The following is a 27,571-nucleotide window of genomic DNA, read 5'->3' as shown; positions in this document are numbered from 1 at the left end:
GATAGAATGAGTGAGTGAGCTATTTTCTGGAGAAAATATTTTGAGGGAAACAACGTGAAGCAGACCGGATGCATGGAATAACAAACCATCACTGCCCAAAGAAATGAGGAAAATAACATACCAGAAAACAACTAAAACAAATATACAGGCTAAGAAGCCAAAACAACTCCCATCAAAGTTCATGGAAACAAGAAATAGCATTTTCAGCACTAAAATTAGCTTTAATAAGCAGGTGCTAAACAGACTTGAATAAAAGCAAAATCCCAATGTCATCTAGAGAGCTAAACATTCCATTTTTTGTTTTTAGATTTTGTATTCTAAAGAAAGAAAAAAAATACTCATTGTACCATTAAAAGGCCAAGTTTTATATTCATTTTCTAAATTGTCTTCCATATACTAACAAACTTAGTTCCTTTGTGCCTATAGAACTATGTAAAGGAAAATTCTGTATTTAAATGTTGATTGCAAATGATAATACAATTTCATTTTCAGTATCTTAAAAAAATACAAGTGAGCTGGTGTCAAAGCCAACAACTATAGATTTATTTTCTCCTACTATTGACTGTGCTGCACAATAATTTCACTTCAGACTTCATATGTATGAAGCAACTTTCTGCAATATCTGCAAAATGATTCTCAATGTAGCCTACAAAAGTGATGCAGACAAATGACGACAGCAAGACTGGTTTTGAATATTGCCCTGCTAGTTTATTCTGATTGAATTAAGAAAAGCATTCCAATATCACTAGAATGTTTTAGTAATATAAAAAAATTTTTAAAGTGAGTACTAATAAATCAACACAGATGATTTTACTACCTCATTTCTACACAAAATGCTATTAATTTGTAATGTATTCATTCTCTATTTAACACTATTTCCTTACTTATCAGCACCTGAAATGTGTTAATTCTGAACACGGAAGGCTCAAAGTTGCTGCACATCAGAGCAACGTCCAGGTTAAAGATGTCAATTGCTGGCATCTCTAAGGTGGTGCTTCAAATGCCCACCAACTTCCCTGTGAGAATCATCTTCAACTTTGATCCAATTAAACCAAGATGAGAAGACCCTCTTCCACAGTCAGTCTCACCTGTCCCTCACAAGCATATTACCCCAAGCTTAAGATTCTGTCACAGGTATTTTTACTAAAAGTCAGGGACAGGTCACGGGCAATAAACAAAAATTAATGGAAGCCCACAACTTGTCCCTGACTTTTAGTAAAAATACCCTGGGGGAAGAGGAGGGAATAACTGTCAGAGCACTACCGTGGGCTGACCTCCAGCAGCTGCTCCAGCCCCATTGCTGCTCCAGCCTCAGTGGGGCTGACCCAGTCCCTGCAGCTGCTTCAGCCCTGGGGCCGCTACTCCAGCAGCCGTGGGGCTGACAGGTGCTCCAACCCTGTCCCAGAAGACGTCACAGAGGTCCCAGAAAGTCATGGAATGTGTGACTTCCATGACCTCCCAGACAGAATTTTATCTTTACCCATAATGCACCAAATTTGGCTCTGGCCAGAACCTCATGGAGGAACATAACACGTTCAGTGTCCTCTATGCTGTCCAACTGATAGCATGAGAACTAATGAACTACCAACCTTATATAAACTACATGCATAGCACTGGCGGGAGAATTTTCCACATTGTCAGGCTCCTGAGATCTGAAATATATAGGAATCACTGCAACTACTACTAAGCTTCTTTCTGACTATAGAAACAAACTTGTATAAAGCAGACCGGTTAACTGGCTTTAGCATAAAAGTGCTTCAGCACTCATTTGAATGTATTAAATATTAGAGAGCTAAATGTGCCTACATATCAATCTTTAAGCCAGGAGCTATTCTGCTTTCACAAGCAGAAAATGAAGGAGCTCAATAGTGCCTACTGCCCTGAGAACCGATTTTGAGAGCCCCCAAGTTATCTGGCTGCCTCCATCAGCTCTGTGGTAAGGGGAGTTAAGAAGCCATCATTTACCTTTCCTGATCTCCTAACATTTTTTAGGAGAGAAACAACTTTATAATTCAGTTATTTAAGTACATCAGCATGCACTATTTTATTTATATGCTTAAGTGCATAAATCTTTACACAAAAAAGCGCTTATCTGGTTAGGCTATTAGCAAATTAACTCCTATCACAATATACTTTAGGATATTCCCACACACACTTATTTCAATACCCTGCAGAGTTTTTAACTTTTCAAAGACAAGAGACTTGTGGAGTTAGGAACTTCATGGGATAGTAAGAACTAAGGTAGGCAGCCTCCATGACAGAATTATGAGGAACAGCAATATCTAAAGAATTTTTTTTTAAATTTTTCAAAATTAGCTTATGTTAGAGATGCCAACATCTACAAACGAAGACATTTTCAAGTGAGTTTCTAGCTCAAATCAACTACAGATCTACAACTATGCCTCCATAGGTTTGGCCAGCTGGTCAATTGGTTGGTCAAATAATATCAACTGTCTGGTCAACTAACTGCCTATTATTTGACTATGGTCAAATACTGTCATATATTTCAGAAAGAATTCCTGGATATAGGCAGGATATCAATATATCAATCAATCAATATAATTGATTGAATTATGGTGCCATTTGTTAGCAAACCTACTTAAATGTCTTGATTGCTCACTTTACTACATAATAATGCTGCCTGCTGGGGAAAAAGGGGAACAAACTGAGTATTCACCATCTTAACTGGCTGGAGTTGTCTAGAACAAATGTATGTATGTATGTCTTTATTTGCAAACCCTGCCATCAATATACCTGGCAGTGTACAAAGCATATTAAATCAGTTAAAAAGACAGTATCTCTACCCAAAGAGCTTACAGTCTAAACTGACTAAACAAACATACAGAAATTAACTCAGAAGGGAGCGGGGTTCAATCATTAAACCTCCTCCCTCATTAAAGAGAAAATAGAAAGAGCCATTAACCTTCCTGAACAGTTGGCCTGCTGCCTACCTACATAAGTGCACTTAAAAATTACTTTTTTTATATATATAGCGCTGTGTGTTTTATGTTTAATTTCATTTTTCTTTTTTGTAACTGTTCAATCTTGAACAACGTCCACATTTAGATGCTAACCTAACATTGCTAAAAATGGTAATGACTATTCTTTCATGTTTTATAACTTCATTTCACTGTGTTTTACATTTTTCTAAGTTAATATAACTCAGTTAAGTAACTTATTTTTTATAATTGGGCATAAGTATTGTTGTAAGTATTGAGGCCTAGCAGGCTATTTTAACTGTTAGCCTAACTGGTGAAAAGTGGATAGAGTCATGAATTGTTACAATGATCTGTCATATAAAACTATTTTAGAAAAAATGTGAGAAGACAGAAAGCCTGGCTTAATTTAAACAGTAAGGATCTGCTGATGCCACTGATATTAATATTATGACTGGCAAACAAGAGAAGCAGTGGAGCAGAAATCAATGAACCAAAACTGATGTGTTGAAAATTAGGCCTAACTGTGGACAACATAATGAGAGAAGATGGGACTACTCCACCTATTGCCTTTTTGGAGCCCTTAAAAAAGAAGAGATTTTGAGCGGAGAAAAATACTTTCACTATCGCTGACTGCAAAGAAAGAATTGTTGCCGTGATACCAGACCTTGATACTCCAGTAGGGAAGCTGGACTCATTACTACACCAGTGAGGAACCCAGCCTGATAAATGTGAGATCCTGCTCTCTTCCCCTTCCTCATATGCCCCTTTCTGCCCCTGTTCTTCCCCATATTACTCCAGTCCTCTCTTAGCTTTTCACCTAATCTTGAGCCGTACTGCATGGCACCAGCACAATGAGACAAGACTGTCCATCCAGTTCTGCTCAGCCTGAAAAGGACCAGTAAAGAAGAGGGACCTGAGCAGGCCAGTTACATGATGTCATTGACCAGGGACATGAGCTAGGGTCTAGAGAACAGCTGTCGTGGCCACCTGCCATCTCAAACCATCTGCCACAACTGACCAACCACCCTATATCCTCAGAAGACCAACAAAAGGTGTATTTCTCTCATCTTTACTATATTATCTCTTCTTTCCCTACTATGTCTGCATTGTCTATAGCAGGCAAGAGAGCATTCTTCCCAACTCAGAATTGAGCAAAAGAACTCATCTTCCTTCCTTCCTAACCAAGGAGGATTGTTTGACTGAATAAGAAACTTTAACCAATCAATATTCACTGGCTCCATAAAGGGAACTTTGTTAGGTTTTGATTAAGTTTGTTTTGCATAATCAATCAATGCTGTTTGCAGAGTTGTAGCCATGTTGGTCCCAGGATATTAGAGAGACAAGGTGGGTGAGGTAGTATCTTTTATTGGCCAACTTCTGTTGGTGAAGGAGACAAGTTTCAAGCTTATACAGAGTTCTTCTTTAGGTCTGGAAAAGAAATGTCACAGCTAAAATACAATACAGATTGTTTAGCATAAGGAGTTAACATGTCGTAAGAGACCATTTAAGGTGAAAGAGGCAGTAAATACCTCTGAAATCACAGGACAAAGGAGGGTTAGTGAGTTATAGTTTGTTGCAATGAGCTGTAAATCTAGTGTCTTTATTGAGTCCATGATTTCTAGTGCCTACAAAGTTATGAATTTAAGCTCCCAGGCTCATCTTTTGAAGGTGTTGTGCAGGTTTCCTTTAAGGATGAGGACTGAGAAGTCAGATACGGAGTGATTGTTTTGTCGAAGTGTTCGCCCACGGGTGACATGGTGTTTTTGTCTTTTACCATTTTTCTGTGTGAGTTCATTCGAGAGAGTAGTGATTGTCTGGTTTCACCCACATTGTTGCTATTGGGGCTTTTGGTGCACTGGATGAAGTACCCCACATGTTGTGAGGCATGTGTAGGACCCATGGATCTTGAAAGGAGTATTGTAGGGAGTAATGATCATCATAGCAGTAGAGATATGTCTGCAATTTTTGCATCTGTTATGGTTGGGTCTGGTGCCCTTTTGAGTTGGTGGGTCCTAAGCTATGGGGAGCTTGCTTCCGATGATGAGGTTGGAGAGGTTGAGGGGTTACCTGAAAGCCAAAAGAGGGGGTTCGGGAAACATCTTCTTCATGATGTGATCCCCATTGAGTATGGATTGTAACTGTTATTGAAACCCAGTATGGGATTTCAGTGTGGGATGGAAGATGAGAACCAAGAGTGTGTGAATAATGGTTTCCCTCTCCCGTGTTGAGGCAGGTTCTCTCAGGGTATTTGTATGGCCAGTTCTATGATGCGATCGACTTCGCTGGGGGAGGATCCTTCTTTGGTGTAGGTGGCTTTTAATATGTTAAGATGTATATCCTGGACTTTTTCCTCAGAGCATATTCTGTGATATCTGAGTGCCTGTCTGCAGACAACAGATTGCTTGGAATGTTTGGGGTGGTTACTGGATCTGTGAAGGTAGATGTGATGATCCCGTGGGTTTCTTGTATATAGTTGTCTGTAGAGTTGCATTGCTGAAGCTGATTGTGATGTCCAGGAAATTGGTGCTAGCATGAGAGTCTGCTAGAGTTTGATGGATGCATTGTGGTGGTTAAAGTTGTGGTGGAAATCTTTGAGGGAATTTAGGTCATCTGTCTAGAGGATGAAAATTTCATCAGTGTATCTCAATATACGATTGGTTTTGTGGTGCATTTGTCCAGAAATTCTTCCTCAAGGTCACCCATGAAGAAATTGGCATATTGGGAAGACATACTAGTACCCATCGCTGTTCCCATGGTTTGGACAAAGTGTTTGTTGTTGAATGTAAAGTTGTTATGGGTGAGGAGAAATGCATGAGTTTGGCAATATGTTTGGGGCAGATAACTTAGTGTTGTCCATTGTCGTGTAGATATCGGAGGTGGGCTGCGATTCCATCATTGTGAGGGATGTTAATCTATAGGGAGGTGAAATCCAGAGTGGCAAGTATGGTGGTCTGAAGACACTAATGTTGTGAAGTTTCTGGAGAAAGTCGTCTGTGCTCTAAAGGAAACTGGCATTTGTGTGGTGAGTGGTTTGAGGAGGGCTTCTAGGAGTCATGCATTCCATCAGTAAGAGTACCATGGTCAGATCTGATGGAGCTGACTGCATTCCCTTGTTTGTGTATATCAGGAAGCATGTTGAAGGTCCCTAAGGTGGATTTGTGGGGGATGAAGTTGCAGAGTTTCTCTTGGGGTTGTTTCAAGAACAATTTTATATTCTTAAATTCTTGGGTAAATTGTGGTGTGTGGTCTTCTCTGAATTCTTGATAATAAGTGCCATTGGACGGTTGTCAGTTGGCCTTGTTGACCAAATCATCATGGCTGAGGACCACAAGGGCGCCCTCTTTGTCTGCTGATTTAATCATATCTGGTGGTTGGATTTTAGGGACTGAATAGCTGTTCTCTGAGTGTTGGAGAGATTTTGGTGGATGTTGTTTGTTAAGAATTTCAGCCAATTTTTTCCCAAAGAAATCAATGTAATGATCAAGTGTGTGGTTTTGTCCATTGTGAGATGTCCAGACAAATGATTATTTTTTCTTATGACTGTCGGTGAGCATATGATAGTTGTGATGGTATCATCTTTGTTGTGAACGAATTCTTTGAGGAAGAGTCGGTGAAAAAATTCTTCTAGATCTCCACATTAGTACCATATTAGGTTCTTTCTTAGACACCAAAAGTCATGGACTCAATAAAGACATTGGATTTATGGCGTATTATGACAATTTGTAATCCCTTAACCCACCTTTAAACTATGACTGCACAGGTGCTAACTGCCCACTTCACCTTGACTTGTCTCTTGAAACACATTAACGCTTTATATTTAACAATCTGTTCCATCTTGTATGAGCTGTGACACTGTGAATACTCTTCCCAGACTCGAAGAAAAGCCATGTGTAAGTTTGAAAGCTTGTCTCTTTCACCAACAGAAGTTGTTCCAATAAAAGATATTACCTTACCCACTCTCTCTCTCTAATAATCAATCAATTTCAGTTTCAAAGCTCTTTAGCCAATTTTGATTCTTTTCTTTTTGTGTGTTTCAATTAACAAATTTCTAACCTCTAGCATGAATTTTCTAGTGGGTTTGCCATCGTACTTAGCAGCCTGAGATATCTGTATACCAAACCTGAACCTTGTTTAACACTGTTTAATTTTGGACAGTGACTGGCTTATGTTAACACCTTTAACTCTTTGGGGCAATATATTTCATCTAAATTAACACAACAGTTTCTATTTAAGGCTTAGGCTACAGGAGACAAAGTCTCACTCTTCTTTTATTACAGTTGTTATTGTTCTAATAAATTAGTGCTTTAAAATATATGACCATTTTTGACATTATTTGACAATATCTGACCAGTCAATTGACCAACCTTGTCCCTCCATAATTATTAAAATGAGATCTCACTTATTTCATTTCAATCACTGATACAAGCTTTAAAAGAATACACTACCTTGGCAATTTCAGGAATGTAGCTATCTAAACTGGATGAGCTTTCCATTTTGCTTTGTTCATCATCTGCAATTACAAAAAAGAAAATTTTAAAATTAAACAGCTATTGATAACTTGAGGAAAATGCTTCATTTCCAACAACTAGCTTATGACTGTAATTACTATTTCATCAACAACAAGAAATTTTGGTATCAACAAATAAAAAGCTGACAACTGTATGCTATTGCCCACCTTCCCATTTTGATCCAGTGAATAGTCTGTATCTTCTTTTCCCATATGGACATAAAATCCATTACCTAACAATACACACAGGGTTCAATCCTGATTAAAGGAAGGGCTTGTGTACATGGGAAAGTTGCATCAGTGTAACTTCCTTTTTTTTACAGCAGAAACTGCTTTGTGTCCATATATAAGTTGTCTTATATTTTTATCTTGCTATCTAAAACATTGAAGCCAGACTGCTTTCCAATCAACTTAACTATTTTGGATGGAGATATATCAATGTAAGGTCCATGCGGAGGCACTGTCATTCCGATATAACTACACCAATTCAGTTAGTCCTCCCACTGCTATTGCACACTGCACCCGTTCACACTTGAAGCAACCTGTCTGGCTACTTGCACACACTCCACTGCTCACAGGTCAACTGGACTGGATTGGCCCTCTCCCAGGGGCTTAAATGCTGCTTGAGAAGACCCAAAAATTTCTGTTTGTGACTTGCATTTGCTCCAAATGTATCATCACAACTACACTCGGGCTTCCATGCATAAATGGCATGGTGTACCAAGAACCAACTGAGAGGATAATGCAGAAGAGATCATGGAAGTTTAACTTAAATATCACAATCCTCTGAAAATTGCCAAGAATGCACAGACCCTAGAATATCCCTTGTTGCTGTGTATTACCCATGCTTCTAACAGACACAGAGCTGTGCTGTGTAGATACAATACTTTACAAATGCAGTAGCTCAAACCAGTTCATGCACATCAGTGTGCTACTGATTTAGTTATATTGTTTTAATTAAATCAATATAAATTATACTGGTGCAATTTTCTCATATAAACAAGGCTGAAATGGCAAAACTCTCATTGATTCCACAAGAGCAGAATAAAGCCCATGATTTCCACTATTATGGCAAGTGGAAATTATGAGGTCACTAACCACCAACCATGACAAATCCTTACTTTAGAATCTTACCTACACAGATATTGCCCAAATAAATTCATATACAGCCACTAATAACAATATCACCTACCTTCATGAGATTCTCCATTTCTTTTTTCTTGCATTGCAGCTTCAAAGTTTAGTTGGAGAATTTTGTTTAAAGTAGTTACCCATTCCTCCATTTCCAGTTCACTGTCTGCAGCTAGAAGATAACTACTCTTGTCTTGCATCTTGAGTTCAAAAGCAAAACGTCTTACTTTGGTGTTCTACAATAAAAAGACCTTTCCATATTAGCCAAGTTTCTCCACCTCCCCTCTTCCGACAAATAAGGGGAGGAAACAGCCTACCATAAAGTTTTCTGGGGTTCACTTATGATAAAAAATGTATATTGCAACACAAGTGTAATTTTTTTTAAAGTTGCAATGCTTCCTTTTTCTGCTGCTTCATCTTTGTAACGATTTTTATAATGCAGTAACAGTCTAAACACTGAAAGCAATTTAATTTACCTATGCTTTTGTTTTCCACCATCACCCTATTGGTGATTACATTCTAAAAGCAAATGCAAAGTGCAAATAGGTAGCACTAAAAATTCAGTCTACAGGCATTTATTTAAATTGTGTGAAGGTCTAAGTAATAAAATTCTTACAGTAAAAGTTCCCACTTGTATGAGTGTCCTTAGATCAGAGTTCAGAAGTGTGAAACTATCTCACCAACATTATAGGTATCAGAGCCCTCAACACACTGGCAAGTTAAGACTGAGAGGAGTGAGCTGTTATGACTTACTTTTTAATGAGTACTCTCTTTTGTCTGTCCTTTTCAATAGACAATATGTTAGGGAATTAGTCCTGCTTCCTCACTTCCCCTATCCACACAGACACCCTGTTTTGTAATTATAGTAAAGACTTCACATACTCTAAGGCCAGCTTGACATACATTCTACAAAAAGAGCCCTTGATCCTCTGGTGTAGCCAACTGGAAATTCTGTGGCAGCTTAATTTTAATTAAAAATTGGCATTTAATGAATTAAACATGAATATAAGTAATACAATTGCTACAGTAGCCTTGTTTTTTATTTTTATATTAAATTCACTGTCCCCACATATTCAATATATACCACAGATCTTTATACTGATAACATCAAGTGAGAGTTCTTAGAAAGAAAAGCTAGAGGTTTTGGCAGCAGAAAAAGTATGGAGAGGTTACTTTAGTTACTGTACAAGTTAAGTGACCTTTCCTTCTTCAAGTAGTGTCCCTATGAGTGCGCCAATTCAGGATGTGTGCTCACCCATGTACTCTTGATCGAAGAATTTTGTCAGCAGTGTCTGCAGACCCACACCTGTGTCCTAGATATCCTTGTGCTCTGGGGGAAGGAGCTGGACTGTTGTTGGTCCAGTTCATTCTCAACCCTGAATTCCAGTAAAAAGACTCCAAGGCAGAGGGGAAGGAGGGAGGATAGTAGAGAATCCGTAGGGACGCAAATCTCAAAGACACCAGTTACTGTACAAGGTAGGTAAGAAACAATAACTGAGGTTCTTCCAGGTGTGATGTAGACATGTCTTCCACTTAAGTGTGTGTGTGCCCAGTCTACTGGAATCAGAGGCTTTTGCCTACTACCCATAGAGGGGAAGCACTCGCATCTCATGCCTGTAGCCCATCCCTTAGCTCTGTGAGGCGGCACCATCCTGACCCTCCTCAGTTCCTTCACACTGAAAGTCCATGTGAGGAGACTAATATAGAGGGGATGGAAGGTGGATCATGGAATATACATCTGCATCACATCTTTAAGAACCACAGTTACAGTAAGTCATTTTCTTTAAGTAGATGCAGATGTGTATTCCACTTAGGTGACCAATGAGCAGTACCCCAATCTGGACGCAGGACTCAGAGTCTACTGAAATAGGGATCGCAGAATTGCTTTTCCAAGGCCTACAGCCAGTCTGGAAGATGCAGTAATAGCACAATGGTCTCTAAATGTATGGATGGATGACCATGTGGCCCTCCTGCAAATGTCCAGTATGGAAATGTCACTGAGGAACACTACAGATGTTGCTTGCACCCTTGTGGAGTGAGACATCTGCTGAAGAGGTGTAGGCAAAGCTATCTTATTTGCAGCCTTGATACAGGATGTTATCCATCTAGCGATGGTCTGTGCACAGACTGCTTTGCCCCTTCATTTGGTCCGCATATGACACAAACAGGTGAGGTGAAACATAAAACCGTTAAGTCTTGTCTAGATAAGAGGCTAAACATTGCGTCATATCCAGAGTATGGGGGCGCTGTTCTTCCATGGAAGAGTGCAACTTAGGGAAAAACACAGGTAAATACACTGCCTGACTCCAATGAAACTGAGAAACCACCTTGTATAAAAACTTCAGGAGTGGTTGTCATGTCACCTTGATTTTGTATGACTGAGTGTAAAGCAGCTCAGCCACAAGGGCCTGCAACTCATAAACTCTTCTTGCCATAGTGATTGGTTATCAGGAATGCACTTTCGTGAGACAGGATGGGCAGTGGGGCTCGACCAGAGGGCCCATCAGAGCTGCCAGGACCATGTTTTGGTCCCACAGAGGAGCCAGTTTTTGGACAGGAGGATGAAAGAAGAGAAGTCCCTTCAGAAATCTTATCACATTACTAAAAAAAAGACCTCTTGAATCAGGAGAAGGAATGCTGATATTGCTGCCAAATGCACTCTCCATGAACTGAGTGCAAGGCCTGATTTCTGAAGATGCAGCAGGTACTCCAAGATGTCCTTGATGGAAGCCCCTGTTGGTTGAGTTCCGAAAGGCAAGGACCACATCAAGAATCTCTTCCACTTCACTAAGAAGGACGTCCCAGTGGAGGACTTCCTACTGTTCAGCAGGACTTGTTGGACAATCTTCGAGGATTGCTCCTCATCATCATTCAGCCATCTAACAGCTACACTGAAAGTTGTGGGGAGCTGACTGCAGAAGGATGCAACCATGGTCCTGAGCGAGCAGGTCAGGGCGGAGAGGAAGTGGTATGGGAAGTTGAACCGACAGTCCAAGGAGGTCTGAGAACCAACACTGTCTCGGCCACGCTAGAACAATGAGGATGAGTATGGCCTCACCAATCGTGAGCTTAAGGATGACCTGAGGAATAATCAGAATAGGAGAAAAGATATACAGCCGAGATGACTGCCAGCTGCAGTGGAAGGCATAGGAGGGGTAGCCTAGACTTAGGCACCCACCAGGAGCACAACAGGTACATTTTCTGTTTTCCCTTGTCACAAACAGGTTCACTATGAGGATGTTCCACATTGGAAAGACAAGCCGGAGGACACTTGACTTCAGGGACCACGTGTCGGTCAGAGAGAAAACCCTGCTGAGATGGTCCGCAAGTTGATTTTGCACCCTTAGCAAATGGACTGCTACTGGAGTGATGTCTTCTTCAATGCAAAATTGCCACCAGACAGAGTAATTTGGATTATCCTCCCCCATTGCTTGTTCACACTGTACATTGCGGGAGCAGTCCCAGGAGGCACGACATGCATTATGGATGGCCCAAAGTTGCAACACATTGATATGGTGTGAAACTTCCTGTTGCGACCATAGGCCCTGCACCCTCGATGAGTCCAGATACACACTCCAACTTGAAAGGAAGAGTCGGTAACCACTGACCTGGCTGGAGAGGGCTAAGTGAAGGAGACTCCTTGGCACACATTGTGTGTGGACTTCCACCAGCACAAGGAATCTAGGACTGATGGAGGAAGAAGAACCTATCTGTCCAGAGAATGCAAGACAGGGTGGTAAACCACTCTGAACCACATCTGAAGAGGGCAAAGGTGCAACCTGGTGAACTGAACCACCCGTGTGCAAGCAGACATGTGGCCCAACAGGCTCAGATTGTCGTGAATGGCTGAGATTGCAGATTGAGGCAGAGCTGTTGAATTGCCTGGAAGCAGTCGGTCAGCAAGAACACCCTCAACCTTGTGGAATTTAACAGGGCCCCAATGAACTTGATTTTTTTTTTTTTTTTAAGTGGGAGCCAAGGTAGACTCAATGATATTTAAAATGGGTGCCAGATGGTTAAAGACATGCAATATGGTGGCAATGTGGGTGAGAACCTCCATTCTGGACCTACCCTTCAGCAACCAATCATCAAGATACTGGAAGATATGGATTCCATTCTTCCTGAAATATGCCATGATCATCTCCATGCATTTGGTGAAAACCCAGGGGACAGAAGAGAAAGCCGAATGGGAGAACCATATACTGAAAATGGCATTCTCTGACCACCACATGCAGAAACTTCCCGTGGCTTAGCAGAATCACTACATGAAAGCAAGCGTCCTGAAGGTTCAGAGCAGTGATTCAATCATTCTGAGACAGAACAGGAAGGAAAACCAGTAGAGTGACCATGCAAAACTTTACATCCTGATGAAATTGTTGAGGCTACAAAGGTCGAGAATGGGTCTCATCCCACCCTCAGATTTAAATTTCAGGAAGTACTGGGAGTAAAATCTGTGGCCTTGGTGCTCCTGCAGAACTTCCTCCACCGCTTCCAGCCTCAAAAGAGAGGACACAAAAGTTGGAGGTAATTGAAGTAATTCAGTCCCAAACATTGTAAAAATGGGCAAGCCTGTCCCCAAAAGGGAGGGGAATGGAAGAGGTGGAATAACAACTGGCCGGTGCTCTGGACAAGAGTGTCAAAATGTGCACTTGGCCTGTGCCGAGGGGGGGGGCGCCATATGGGCTGTCCACAGCCTAAGACCAACCACTTCCTCTTCTATTTCAACCACTTCTATTTCCTCTTTTTAGGGTAGTCATGTTGTTTTCATGGGAAAGGTTTCAGAAGGAATGCTTCAAGCAATATTGTTGCTGCTGCTACCCCCTTAGTGGCGTCTTTGCATGGATAGCGCGTATACTCCCAGGGACCTCAAGATAGCCCTGGAATTCTTGAAGGAATGCAAAGTGTCATCAGTCTTGTCCGAGAACAAGACTCGACCGTCAAAGAGCAAGTCCTGGATGAATTACTAGATGTCCAGAGTGATCCCAGATGTTTTGCAACCAGGAAGCATTCTTAGTTACTACAGAGACCATAACCCTGGCCAAGGTGTTCGCAATGCTAAGATGCAGGGAAGTTCTGGTGACCAAGCAGACTTCTGCAACAAACGCCAGGAACTCCTCAAGCAAGAACCTGGGTAACTAGTCCTTGAATTTAGCCATGACTGACCAATGAAGGAAATCATACATGGCCAGCAATCTTCTTGATTCACAACCCTCATCTGTAGGGATGATGAGGTATAGATCTTCCTTCCCAGAAGATCCAGCTGCTTGGAGTGTCTATTATTTGGGGTAAACATGAATCTAGCCTGCTCGGCCCTGTCATGTACCACCATAAAGACTAGGGAATTTGGGGCCAGGTGGGAATAGAACCCCTCAAATTTTTGCATTTTGCCAATGGTACTACTGAGACTGGTGTACTCCAGAGCGCTCTCGCTGGCTCAAGGAGCACATCATTGATCAGAAGAGACACTCTCCCAGGAATGACAGGCTGTAAAATGTTCGTGTGCGTGTGCACACTCCTGGAGGAACTCTGCCTGGATGCCCAGGTATATGACTATGCAGTGTAAAAGATACTGGCATGTCTTAAAGTCTTCCAGAATACAAGGGGAGGATGAACCAGGGAGCACAGCATCCTTCAGTGATGAGGATGAAGGTCTCAGCTGAGTCAAAACTGGCTCTCTCTCCCGGGAAGAAGTACCCAGGAGGGAGGACTCCATCAGCTCCACAGTGAAGAAGACCACCAATGCCTGCACTTGTAGCTGATCCAAAGCCACCGTCAACCTGATGGGTGACTTCAACTTTGAACAAGGTGTAGAGCAGGATCTCCACAAACAATGAGTGTTCCACTGAGTCCAAGGCCACCTCTATGGTTATGGAATTGGTGGCTAGTAGAGGCTGGGACAGGTACCTCCGTCCCAGCCACAGGGCACATGCCAACCTTGGAAACCATACTGGTCCACCGGTGGCCACTGGAGCTCATCAGGTGATGTGGTGTGGGAGAATGACAACTTCAACTCAGAATCAGAGCCCCAGGATCTCAATGACATGGGCAGAGTGACTCCCAAGGGAGCCAATAGGCAGTCTGATTCAGCCGTTACCCAGAACGAGGAGGGAATCAGCTCCCCCAGTGAAGGTGGTACAGTCAATACCAAACATACCATTACCATGGGCAGTGTTAGTCCTGGTGCAAACAATGGTACCAGAGCGCCCAAATTCGTTGATGAAGGTGGTGAGAGACTCCAAGGGAGCACTTGTGACGTTGAATGACTGTGGATCACAGCCTCCTGCTGTGCCTCGAGTTCCTCTCCCTGCTGCTGTCTCCCTAGGCTACTGATCCCAGTCCTAGCACCTTCTCTGCTCATCCTCAGAGCCTGCTACCACTCACTCCCAGCAGTAACACTGTCTCAGGTGCCTCTCAGCCTGAGAGAGAGACCGCCTTCCCTTTTTGAGCTCCAGGCAAGTGACTGCTCTGCTCTGCCCTGCAGCTCCTTTTATTTGGGCCTGCTGGCCTTTGATTGGCTGTGCCTCCCAGACTCTCTTCTATTGGCTGTCTCCCACACAGACGCCTTAAAAGGGCTGCTTTTAACCTCTTCTGTGCCAGTGTGGGGCAAACACCCCATCACATGATGGCTGTGAAGAACTATGTCTTATGGGGCAAATGAAAGAGGGAACAGCTCCCCGTAGGTTCAGTGGGTGTTTCCTCAGCTTATTAAGGACTAAATTGAGGTCCCAGGGTGGAGTAGGTTCCTTGACAGGAGGAGGAAGGATGAATAGACTCTTAATAAACCTTGCAGTGGGCAAGTGAGTAAAGACTGAAAAACTCTCAATGGGGAGCTGAGTGGGAGGCTGTGACGGCAGCCAGGTGAACCTTAATTGAGTTCAGTGATAATCTTGTGGTTCTTAAATTCTTATTGCACTAGAGCCATGTTCCGCAACTGGGTATTTAAACAGTACTGCAATACAAATACTAAAATGCATCAAATACATACATCAAATTATTGTGGGCAACAAGGAAAGCAGGATAAGATTAATGGTAATAAAATTGTGCATCTATACAGGGTCACTGTGTGCACAACCTCATGGTCCAAAATAAGATGCAAGTTTTTTTTCTCCAGCTCTCCAAAACTGCAGTTCAACTGAGCTATTAGCTTCTTGATTTCTTCCTAGCTTCTCAGCAAAAGTGGGTTTTGATGAGCGATTTTCATGTTGTTGATATTTTACTGCATGTTTGGAGCAGAAATTAGTGGTTTTTAAAACTAGATACAGTCTTGAAATCCAAATTGCCAGGACAAATTAGCATGGATGAATGACTTGTGCAATTTAATTGATTATAAACTTGCATGAGCCAAAAGTGCAAATCTTAAACTGGTGAACATATATTATGGTCTCACACTAGTGAGACAATAAAGTTGTGTCAAAGAATTTTCTATTTTACACAGTCTATACCACTACTTCACCTTTTTTCTGAACCCTTTTTTATAAACATGTCAAGGGCAATTTCCAAATTTCAGCCACTAATTATTACCTATGGCATGATTTCCAGGGTGTATATTATCTGAATATTGTTTTCAGGAAATTTGGGGAAACTGGAACACCAGAAAAGCCTGATTTTGCCCCTCCCCCCAGTGCATACTTACTGTCCAATGCTGCTGCCTGAGCAGTAATACTGTGACATCAGAGATAATCATTCATTCAGTCAATGCAGTTCATTGGCATATTTGGGAAGTGTCACTATGGCCCTAGTTGTCATGGCAACAGATGACTTTAATAACTGATTTACATCAAACTACACTAACATTATTACATAGAAAGGTCACAGGAGGAACTGTCATGAAAGCATACTGTGTTTTCATAACCTCCTGCTGTGTTCCTTTGTGCTCTTTTAGTAAGTTACACGGTTTCTTTTAAAAGGGTAATTGTTTGCTAATTTCCTCAAAAGGAGTTACATGAAAAGAAGATATACAATTAAAGCGCCTTTTCATATTGTTGATATGCTTCTTACAAATTGAGGGCTATGCTTTTCTTAATATTTACCTTAAAAAAACCCAAAAAATTATAAAAATGAGTCCCTATTCAGTGTTCTGTTACATAACTTAAAATAAATATTATTTAGAAGTTGCAATAAAACTGAAGTTGCAGTAAAAAAACAAGTTTTGTTTGAATACAGTTTAATTACTTCCAACACATTGGTCAGCATGAGACACTGGTAAAATAAGGGGCATCACAAAGATAATGGCTATAAGATATACAGTGAAGACCAAAATAAGGAAGTGCCATATTATTTAAACAGCACATACATAAAATATTTTCAATTTAAAAACTAAGGAAATTCACAAATAAATTTTAACATTAGTTATGTTTGCTCTTGTTAATAAACTGACCATAAAAATTAGGAAATAATTAAAGGATTACAACAGTCAAACATTTGTTAGGAAATGCCAGAATGAATGCTGCACATGCAACCTTAATTCAGCCCCCTTGTGAGTATGCATTGATAGTCTTTAAATACATGATCACTTAAAAAAAAAATACACACAAGACCCCCTGGTTCATTTAGTGTACAGGATGAATTTACTCTGGGGTTCAACTGGAGTAAAGGAGTATGTTATTTGTAAGAACCCTTCAATATGGAGTGAAGGAGCATGTTATTTGTAAAACCCTTCTCTTCGGTTGCAGAAGCTGGAAGGTTTGTAATAAATGAGGCAGGAAACTGCAGAAAGAGAAAGGACAGCCTCATGGGCAGTTAAATGCTATCCTGGAGACTAGGATTCTATCCCTACTTCTGCTACCAAGTTCCTATGTAATGCTGGGCAAAGCATTTACATCATACGTTTCCTAGATAGGCACTTCTGCATGTAATTAAAGACAGTACCAGAATGCGTACCGACAAGAGGGCTGAATTAAGGTTCCAAGGGCAACATTAATTCTGACATTTTTAACTTGAAAGTGCTCATCTTTGCATCCTCTTAATCCTTAACTTTGTATTTTCTAATTATGCTTTAGTTTATTGCTGTCAGCAATCTTAAAGTTTTTTGTTTGTGAGACAAGGATGGGTGAGGTAATATCTTTTATTGGACCACCTTCTGCTGGTGAAAGAGACAAGCTTTCAAGATTACACAGAGCTCTTCTTAAGGTCTGGGAAAGGTATTCAGAGTGTCACATCTAAACAGAAGGTGGAACAGACTTAAGTATAAGGGGTTAACACATGTTGCAAGAGACCACTCAAGGTGAAGTCATAGGTTAAAGTTGGGTTAGTAGGTTGCATATCATTATAATGAGCAATAAAATCCAATGTCTTTACTGAGTTCATGATTTTTAGTGTCTAGCCAAGTGTTTTTTTTCTTATGTTAGTATAACTTATAAGAAAAGTTCACAGGTTCACACCTTTAGGTGCAACAGGGAATGGGGGAAGAAAGCAAGAATGTGCGACTAACCCCCTGGACAATAATGCTGAAGAACTCCACAAGAAATTCCTACACAAGCCTCCTGAACTACAGGCATAGAGGCCCTGGGACAGGATTTCAAGGGAAGATAGTGTAGAACGGGGAAAATTAGAGGCTTCTCAGTCATTCATAAACACAGAGAGGACCTTTGTTGGAAAAGTTCAGGAGGGAGAAGAGGCAGAGGAGAGGAATTTGCTACAGGTCAAGTTTCAGCTTAGTTTGATTTTATGTTTGTTTCTAATGGTCAAAAGCTGTATAATGTTAAATACTAACAGTAATGACTAAAATAGGAAGAAAAACACTGCTCTCATATTTATGAACTATTCCTGTCCTTTGGAATCTAAAGATTGGGATGTTGTTGTTTTTTTAAATTCACTAATTGGGGGGACAGAACAATGCACTCAGATTTTTAGTCACTGGGACCAAAGGTTGAGCAACAGAAGAGTTTGGTTGAGAGGGAAAAGAAACATATCACCTGTTGTGCACCCTTTCCTTTCCTACACTGTGTTTGCTTTTTGCCATTTCCCTGTGCACAATATACATTCATGGTGAAAAATCCAAGACCATCTGTTCCAATTGTGGGCCCAATGTGCCTCCTCCTCCTCTGCCAGTTGCTTCCTACAGAGTATTAGTGCTCCACCATGCTATGAATTATGGAATATTCTAGACTGCACCCCATAATCTACATCACAGTAGCATAAAGAGAATCAGTGAAAGGAACTTGCTGTTTGGGAGGACTGGTGGTGTGTCAGGCCCGGCACTGGCTCCAGTGAGCTAGAATTGATCATCATCTCAGTCAGGGATGCCAAAGAGGCAGGGAAGGGTAGGGAAAAAGTGGAATGAAATGTACAATGCAAAGAGCAATAGGAGGGCAATGTGACCAGATGTTTATCTGCCATGTTCTAGTTAATTCTGAACCAAATTACAGTTTCAATAGATTTAGCCAGGACTAACTTTCTAAACCAAGACAATCTGGTAAATCACTACATCCGATCAACTTGATGCATAAATAAGTGTGTTACAACTACAAGACTTTTCTTGCAAAGTTTACATTAATGATTTATTCAAACATTTTTTGTGCTATCTATTTGAAAAATAATTCAGGTGGAACTTTTTAAGCTTCTATACAAATTTATGCACTAGGGTATAACAAAAAATCAGGGAAGTACATATACAAAAGAATTTATAAATGTTTCCTTTTCCATTAAGGTTACTATGTCCAGATTCAGGAATTAATACAAAGACCCTAAAAACCCAGTTGTCTCCAGGTCTGTTCTGCCTAACAAAACAGATACATGCTGTACTGTAAACATATAACACAACTGCATGAAAACAATCCTTTTCTCTGGCACTTGCTACTAGCAAAATTTTTTTGCCAAAAGAGCTTACTTTATCTCTTTTGCTTCAAACATTTATTTTTAAAAAGGAAAAGGTCAAATGAAAGCAATCAGGAAGTGTGGCTGTGAATATGATGCAACTCCCGCAACTAAAATCCCACACAAGAAGCTATGCAAAACATTTTACAGCCCATATAAGTACACAAAATGGAATAGCATTTAATTTTATGCTTTCATTAATTTTCCATGCTTTCTTCAATTTCTTTGTATGATTCCATTTCCCTTCTTGCTTGCCTCCATGTGTTTCTTTTAAACACATCACATAAATCAGTGACTTTGTCCATTTTCAGAAACACTTGGAAAATTCAAAACACAAACTAAAAAATGCAACTGCTTTTCTTCCTAAAATGTAGCGTACCTGCCCATTTATGTGACTATTTAAAAAGATGAAGTATCTGTTTAATAATTGCATTCCAGGATAATTATGTAGATTTTGAAAAATACAGGTCTAATAAATTCAACATCTACACGCTCAATATGTAAAAAAAAGACAACGCAATTATATTTACCTGTACCACCCCCATACAAGAATCCAAAAATATCGATCCTTTCGGCTCTTTAGATATTTTCTCATCTTTGTAGAAATTGAGATTATATGATCCATCACCAAGCTGGATTAAGTGGAAAAATCTTCTCTTAAATGACTAGTTAAAAAAAAGAAAAACATTGTTAACAGCAGTACTATTAATTTCATATTTCAAAATCCATACTTGCTATAGTAATGTACATCAGTACATGTAGCTTAAAGATGAAACCCTCTTTTTCTTATTAACCTCACACATATTAAAAACATTAAAATACAATTACATCCATTTAATTTTTCAAAAGGAGAAAGCTTCCTTACACTATAAAATGTGGGTGGGAGGGAGCAATTTATCTATCATCTCATGATATTGGTTGTAAGTTTAAAGATATTTAAGTCGGCCCCAGCACTTAAAAACTAAACAATTATAAATGGATGTTTTATAAACAAAAAATGAATGGCAATGGATTTAAGTTTATACTCTGAAGTTACTGTAGAATGTGCATCATTAGAGTTCAATGTTTCTCTCAATTTGATCTGTAAAAATTCTTGTATTGTGGTACTGTGGTACTAATAAAAGCAAGTAGAAAAAAAAATATTTTTAAAAATACAGTAAGCGAATCAGACTCAACACAGAAAAGGGAGATGACCTGAATAAGAAGGTCCCATATTATATGGTGTCTTTTTATATCACAATTACACCTTGTAGTAGTCTGATAGTGACTGTAAAAAAACCCACCTACTTTCTCACAAGATCTGCTTTGTGAATGTCTTCAGGAGTATCTTTTAATTTAGTGAAGAGATGGGTAACATTTTAACTATATTTTGCTACTGTAAGATAAGCAAAAGCTTCCCCTTCTTCACCCTAAGCTTTTTTTTAACAAAAGCAAACTATACACAGTGACTTTACAAAGCAGCAGCATACTGAAATATTACATATCTATAAAGTCATTTTTTGGTGTGACACAGGACATTACTGAACTTACCCTCATAGTTACACTGATTGCACTATTCATGTTGCCTTTGTACAGCCATCCTTGTTTGGTTATCCCACCCTTCTGAGATCCTAGAGATGCTGCATCCTAAAAAAAATTTGCACAAACTGAAATGTCGGTACATAATATGGACATTTAAGAACCTATCCTTTAAAGAAAAAACCTTATTGACTTCAGCACTGAGCTTGATACATTTATGGAGAGGATGGTATGATGAGATTGCCTACAATGGCATGTGGCCCATCTGAGACTGCTAGTAACAAATATCGCTGATGGCCAGAGATGGGACACTAGATAGGAAGGGCTCTCAGTTACTACAGAGAATTCTTTCCCCAAATTATCTGTCTGGTGGGTCTTACCCACATGCTCAGGTTTAAATGATCACCGTATTGGGGTCGGGAAGAAATATTCCCCCTGGTCAGATTGGCAGAGAGCCAGCAGATATTTTGCCTTCCTTTGCAGCATGGACACGGATCATGGGTACAGTTTACACTGGAGTAAATAGTGGACTCTCTGTAACTTGAAGTCTTTAAAATATGTTTTAAGGACTTCAGTAACTCAGCCAGATGTTATGAGTCTAATGCAGGAGTGGGTTAGGTTAGAAGTAGCTTTCCAAGAGCAGGTGGTCAGACTAGATGACCACAATGGGCCCTTCTGATCTTAAAGTCTATGAGCCTATGTAATACCTATGTTCATAATCTGGTGAGTGTTTAATGTCCAACAAATCAAAACTTGAGTGCTGTTTTCCATTAAATTGACAATTTAAAATTTTTACTCCTTCAGCGGACAAAAGAAAAAAAAAATCAGGAGCATATTTACATTAAAAATTTCTCACATATTTGAGGTTTTCATTTTAAGTATTTCTACTGTGAAGATACAGCTTTCACAGTATAAGCTGATGCGATGCTGCCCTTTTAGCCCAACCTTGCAGGAAGCTGTCTCCAACTAAACTGCAGCAGCTGCAAACAGAAACAGATCACTTCCCCTATCATGTTCATTTCATTGAGGTGATAGCTAATTATTTTCATTCCATATTTTTAGTTTATAATATCCATCTAAATGAAAACTCTACTCACAAAACCATACATTTATAACACATTTTATAAATAAAGATATGTTGATTCAAAGTCATAGAGGGTAAAATACTCCTTATCCCACAAAAATCAACTATCTTGTAACTCAAGCACCTCCACACCATTGCCCTCAGAAACAGATTGGATAAATAGATGAGTTTTGCTCTTTACCTTGAAGATCAACAAGTTTGGGATCTTTTGGATCAAAGGAGAAACAGCAAGTTCTAGGACCAAGAGCTGTTGCATTCATTTAGATAGAATAAGAGGGCCAAAGGTGTTGTCATAACCCAGTCACAGTCCAATATTCAACAGTGTTAAACAAGGTCCAGAGTTTGGTATATAGAAAACTCAGTCTGCTTAGTACTATGGCTAACACACCATTAGAAAGTTTTTTAAACCTTTTATTAAAGATAAAGAGAAGAAGGAAAACCAGGTAATACTTTACATTTCAAATGCTTTAAGTAAGGTGTCATGCTGGCTGAATGGGGGAGGGGGCGGGCATTTAGTATATTGTTTGACATCAGTATGTCAAAATCATAGTAATTCATGTAAGATATGCCATGTCAGGTACTGTTAGAAAGGCTATCATGTGCTAAGTATGATTATGATGTTTGTGTGTTGTGTGTGTAATGGAAGTTATGGATATGTTTGATATATCTGTATTTCAAATTGTGCTGTGTCTGTGTCACACCAGACAGGATGGCTGCAGAACAATAGCCTGCTTAATGACCCATTAAGAGATTCACAGGTGCAAAGGGCCCAGGGGGAGAAGCCAGGGATACACCTGATGAGTCACCAGGACTGCTCATGTGACTCTGGACTCCATTTTGGTTCCTGTGAAATTCCACAAGCAGCATGGCAAGGGCCAGAGGACATAAAAGGCAGAAGCCCGGGATCCATTTGGTCTTCAAGTCGGGTTCAGCCTTCAGCCACCTATTTACCTCTGGATCAAATCATTTGCAACCGAAGCTGTGAAACAAAGGACTGAGACTCATCCAGGTACTGTATGTATACCCAAGGGACTATACAAGCCTGCAAACTCCACAATTCTTCTTGAAACCTGATATATATGGACTTTCAAATCATTTGTATGTATCTGATTGCTTTAATCCTTTAACATTTCTCTTATAGTTTGTTTCTTTCTTTTTATAATAGACCTTTATTTTAATTTACTAAAGGATTGGCTGGCAGTGTGGCATTTTCGGTAAGATCCAAACTTATATTGATCTGGTACTGTGGCTGACCCTTTGGGGTCAGAAGAAACCTTTTGGTAAAGAGCATAGTTTAAATAACTGGTCTCTTTACTGGACCTAGTGGCTGATTGGGAGCCGGAGACTGAAATGCAGTAAAGGGGGCTGTGTGTATTTGTGTACTGGCTTCTAGATAACTGGTTTGGGGAATAAGAAGCACAGTTTGTGGTTGGTTGGAAAGTCTCACTTCAGTGTCACCCACCAGCGCCGGGAGAATCTGCTCTCCTTTTACAGCCTGCCCTCACCTTGGCATTTTCAGGTGGCTACTCTGGGCACGGAAGGGTTATATAAGGCTTTCATTTTAACAATCTTTCATGTTTCCTTTCCATTTAACTAAGAGTTTTAGATGAAAAAAATGCTTGTTTGACAGTCGCAGATGGTATCAAGGATGGTCCTTTTGGGTAAAAGAAAGAAAGATAGTGGAAATGGGCTAGAGCAGTGGTTCTCAACCTATTTATCATTGTGGCCGCATCCACACAATATATATGTTACCTGTATGGCCCAAGGGATGTCACATGGGCGACATCTGTGTGCTGATTGGGCTACAGATATTGTTGTTGCTGCTGCTCTTTAAATCTGATCTTATTTCAACCCAAATGATGTTTGGGAATCAGCTGGAGCCAGTAGAAGTGGTGATGTGATCTGGATCCCTCTCTCTGGCCCAGTCTGGTCAGGACATATCTCAGGATTAGAATGACAAAAGCCTAGGGTCCTAGGAAATGGTGCAGTTGGCAGCTAGGATGGTGAAGCTTGCTCCAGTAGCCTCCTTCTGGTCTTCCATATTTTCCCCCCTAAAGGTCTCTTTCTTTAAGGATCCAAACGGGGAATGATGGACAGAATAGCCCATCCCTTCATTATTTTGTTCACCAATTAGGCCTAATATCTGACTCACAATTGGTTAATTTCTGGTTTCACATCTTCTGTTTTTACCAAACATGAATTCAACATAGGTCTTGAATCATACCAAAGTGGCCTTTTTTGGTCTGGACAAATTTAGTCTCTGTCTGGTTCTCTTACAACTTTTTATAACATTCTTTACTGAAAGCAATTTGACCTACTTTCCATCAACATTTGTTATAAATTATTGTAACACCTTACGAACTTTGATATACTTTTTACAATTGAGCTTACAATTAGTGTAAATCTGTAGCCCAATTATCACATCATCATCTTCAACTCTCTATTTTAGAATTTCATACTGTTGCCCATTACCATTGTATCTGAACATCTTTCACATAAAATCAATAGTTAAATCCTTAGTGGACTTCATGAATCCTCTGATTCTTTCCCCTTTTCAGGGTATAGAAACTCTGATTGGGTAGGAATTATTTTTTAAATTTAGTTTAAGATCTAATTTTATTATTGTTTTGGGAAGAGGGAGTGTATGTCAGTGTTGTAAATGTCACTTTTGTTATGCTGGAAAGACTTTGTAGAAGAGAAAGAAAGTTGTGCAGCATTTCCTAAAGATGGTCAAACCATGGATTTACTTACCTTCTCTGGAAATTCATGCTATAGCTGGATTCCCTCCACCAAGGATGAGCTTCCACACACTTTGGAACAATACAGATCAAAGTCCAAGACAGAGGAGCATAGCTACCTTAAGGAGTCATAGATCAAAATACAGTTTTAAACGTAGATGGGGCTTGATCCATTAATTGCTTGGAAGATTATGACCCAGAACTTAAACGAATACCAGAAGTGGACTGGGAAGTTGTGGAGGCACAGGAGACCCAGGAGCATGGGCCTGATTTGTTTTCACAGTGGCCCAAACCAGGGAGGATGCATCTGAGAATGCGTTGCAATTCTTCAAATAGACAAAGCTGGAGGACTGTAAACTTGAGTGTCCCAGGTGACCTCAGCTGTCCCGGTGTAACACAAGAGATGAGGTACCTCAGACACACAGAATCCAAGCTGTAAAAGGCTTTTGGGTTTAAAACCAAAACCTTGAATTGCACCCAGAAATTGATTTTAAAGCAGAACATTCTAAGGATCACAAATGTAACATGCCCCATACAAGCAGCACTGTTAAGTAGGTCACTGCTAGCTGAAGCCTGAGTCGTCTTCAAGTGTAGCACCACACAGGTAATCCATTCCGGTAGGACAAAAGAAGCAATGAATGAATGAGGACTAGGAGTAGTAATTTCCTGCTTCTAGACATGCGAAGAGAGGAGGAAAATACTCTTGGTAACATATTAGGATATCAAGAAGTAACAAACCAGCTATCAAGTGTGCATGGGATGGAGGTTTGTATTGAAATGTTCTCCAGTAGATAATTAACATTGTTTAGCACAAGAGACTAAAATAGAACAATTAATCTTTAAAAGGCACCATTAAAATGCATATTTATTCTGACTAGCAGCAGCCTATACATGTGTCAAGTGCCACAAAAATGTTCACAGAGGGCTGCACAATTAAATCTTAAATCTGTAAACACATAACTGCCAGTCAGTGTGGCTTTATGGAAACTAGAACTTGTCAAATATGTTTCTCCTATGGAACGCCAAGTAGCTTTTAAGGTCCTATAAGTAGGGTACTTCAAAATCGGGCAATTCCCTGCCCATATCTCTGAAAAGTACTGAGATATCTCAACACTAATATGTTATAAATACCTCAATAAGACTAAAAGATACCTGGGGAATACTGTTTCCAACCATAAGCTCCCTCCTTTCCCTGGAATTAAAGGAGAAGGGGTAGCTAAGGGCTTGTCTACATTTGAAATGATACTGCTGCATAGCTGCGTCACTGAAGCACTTCAGTGCAAACACCACCTATGCCAACGGGAAGTATTCTATCATCAGCACAGGTAATCCACCTCCTTGAGGTTTGGTAGCTAGGTCAAAAAAAGAATTCTTCCATCAACCTAGCACTGTCTACACCAGAGGTTATAGGGTCATCTTTACTATGCCAGTTAGGGAGGTGGATTTTTCATACCTCGGAGCAATGCTGCTGGGTTGACCTAACTTTTCAGTGTAGACCAGGTCTAAATCGTGACCTAAGATGACCCTGTTTTTCCAGTTCCAGGCCTCTGTTGAGCTGACTTTGCCAATTCTGCTGAATGGTGTGATGTTTTTGTGGTACAAAACTGAATTATTTTGTGTTCATCTATTCCACTATTGAACAAGAGAGTTTGAACTCAAGTATCCAGAGGTGAAAAGCAAACGCACTTTTACACTGCACCATCTGTTCATTCAAAGGAAGGCAAAATTCCTGGCCAACAGCAAAATGCCTTTGCATTGAAAATTTACTTCCTGTTTCCTACAGATTATAGGATCATTTCCCCATTTGTATTGTTGTTGCATGCTAGGGTTTATGTTTTCAGTCATTTTTCCACAATAAGATCCAAACCCTGCTCCTGAACAGATTATTGTTCCAACAATCACCTATTCCCTAACTTCTTTCCTCACTCACAGTCTGATTTTAAAATTCACCTACATCAAACAGTATTTTCTTTTCAGATTTGATGGAGCTGTTCCTTGTTTGCTCTTCCTTCAATTTTTGCATTATCTGCTAACTTAATAACTTTGTTTTATACATTCTCTGTAAAATGATTTTTAGACATAAAGCAGCTTTTTTTACCTACTAAAAGCCTATTTTACTGTTTGAAAGAAGAAAAACTTCCTGCTCTATTTGATCAGTTTTATCCATGAAGTTGTTTATCTGACACTTTTTTTATGTGCTCACTGAAGTTATTTTTTCTGGATTTCCCCCCACCCCCAATTATTACTGTTTGAAGAAGCATTTATATATAAACAGATATCTTCCATACTGATTGCCATTAGAAATGTTATTACCCTACAGTATTTGAGTTGTGGTATTTTTCCTATACCTGGTTAACTTTATTAGGAGACACTGTCACTACTGCAACAAAGTTTATTTTTTTCTTAGTGGTCTTCACACTCAGGCTATTTCTCCACCTGATTCATTTAATGATATCTAAACAGCTTTTGTGGTGATGACCTATGATGTCAGAAATGCTAGATTGCAGTAATAATAATATTTAGGTCTTTTCTCATCTCAAAGAACTCTAAAAAAATATTATTCCCATTTTACAGATGGGGAATCTTGGGCACAGATAAGTAAAGTGACTTGTCCTAGGTCACACAGCAAGTCAGTGGCAAAGCAGGAATGGAACTTAAATCTTCTGACTTCTCATCCAGTGTCCTATCCTCTGAACCACTCTGCTTGGATTAATGCATCAATCAAGCAGGACAATTAAAGAGAACTGATTCTATTTTACACAAAATTAATTAACTAGTTATGGTGACTATTCTGGAGATTGAAAAGCACTATAAGTATTAAGCATTACTATCAGTGGTA

The 27,571-nt window shown here is 39.9% G+C and overlaps 1 protein-coding gene across 7 annotated transcripts in view; it reads right to left on the bottom strand.

Moving 5' to 3' along the window:
• DOCK9 (dedicator of cytokinesis 9) overlaps positions 1–27,571 on the bottom strand; it is a 339,621-nt gene that overhangs the window by 191,272 nt on the left and 120,778 nt on the right. For all 7 annotated transcript variants that reach the window (XM_067536846.1, XM_067536847.1, XM_067536848.1 and 4 more), the window contains exons 6-9: positions 20,923–21,018; positions 19,923–20,057; positions 8,639–8,813; positions 7,385–7,449 (exon numbers count right to left, since the gene is read on the bottom strand). In XM_067536846.1, the coding sequence (XP_067392947.1) occupies positions 7,385–7,449; positions 8,639–8,813; positions 19,923–20,057; positions 20,923–21,018 (471 nt within the window). The remainder of the gene's footprint in view (positions 1–7,384; positions 7,450–8,638; positions 8,814–19,922; positions 20,058–20,922; positions 21,019–27,571) is intronic.

Source organism: Emydura macquarii, unplaced genomic scaffold (genome assembly GCF_026122565.2).
Source record: "Emydura macquarii macquarii isolate MOO-44397 ecotype Brisbane River unplaced genomic scaffold, CSIRO-AGI_Emac_v2 contig_3671, whole genome shotgun sequence".
Classification (NCBI taxonomy): domain Eukaryota; kingdom Metazoa; phylum Chordata; order Testudines; family Chelidae; genus Emydura; species Emydura macquarii.
This window is presented reverse-complemented; position numbering and strand designations above follow the sequence as displayed.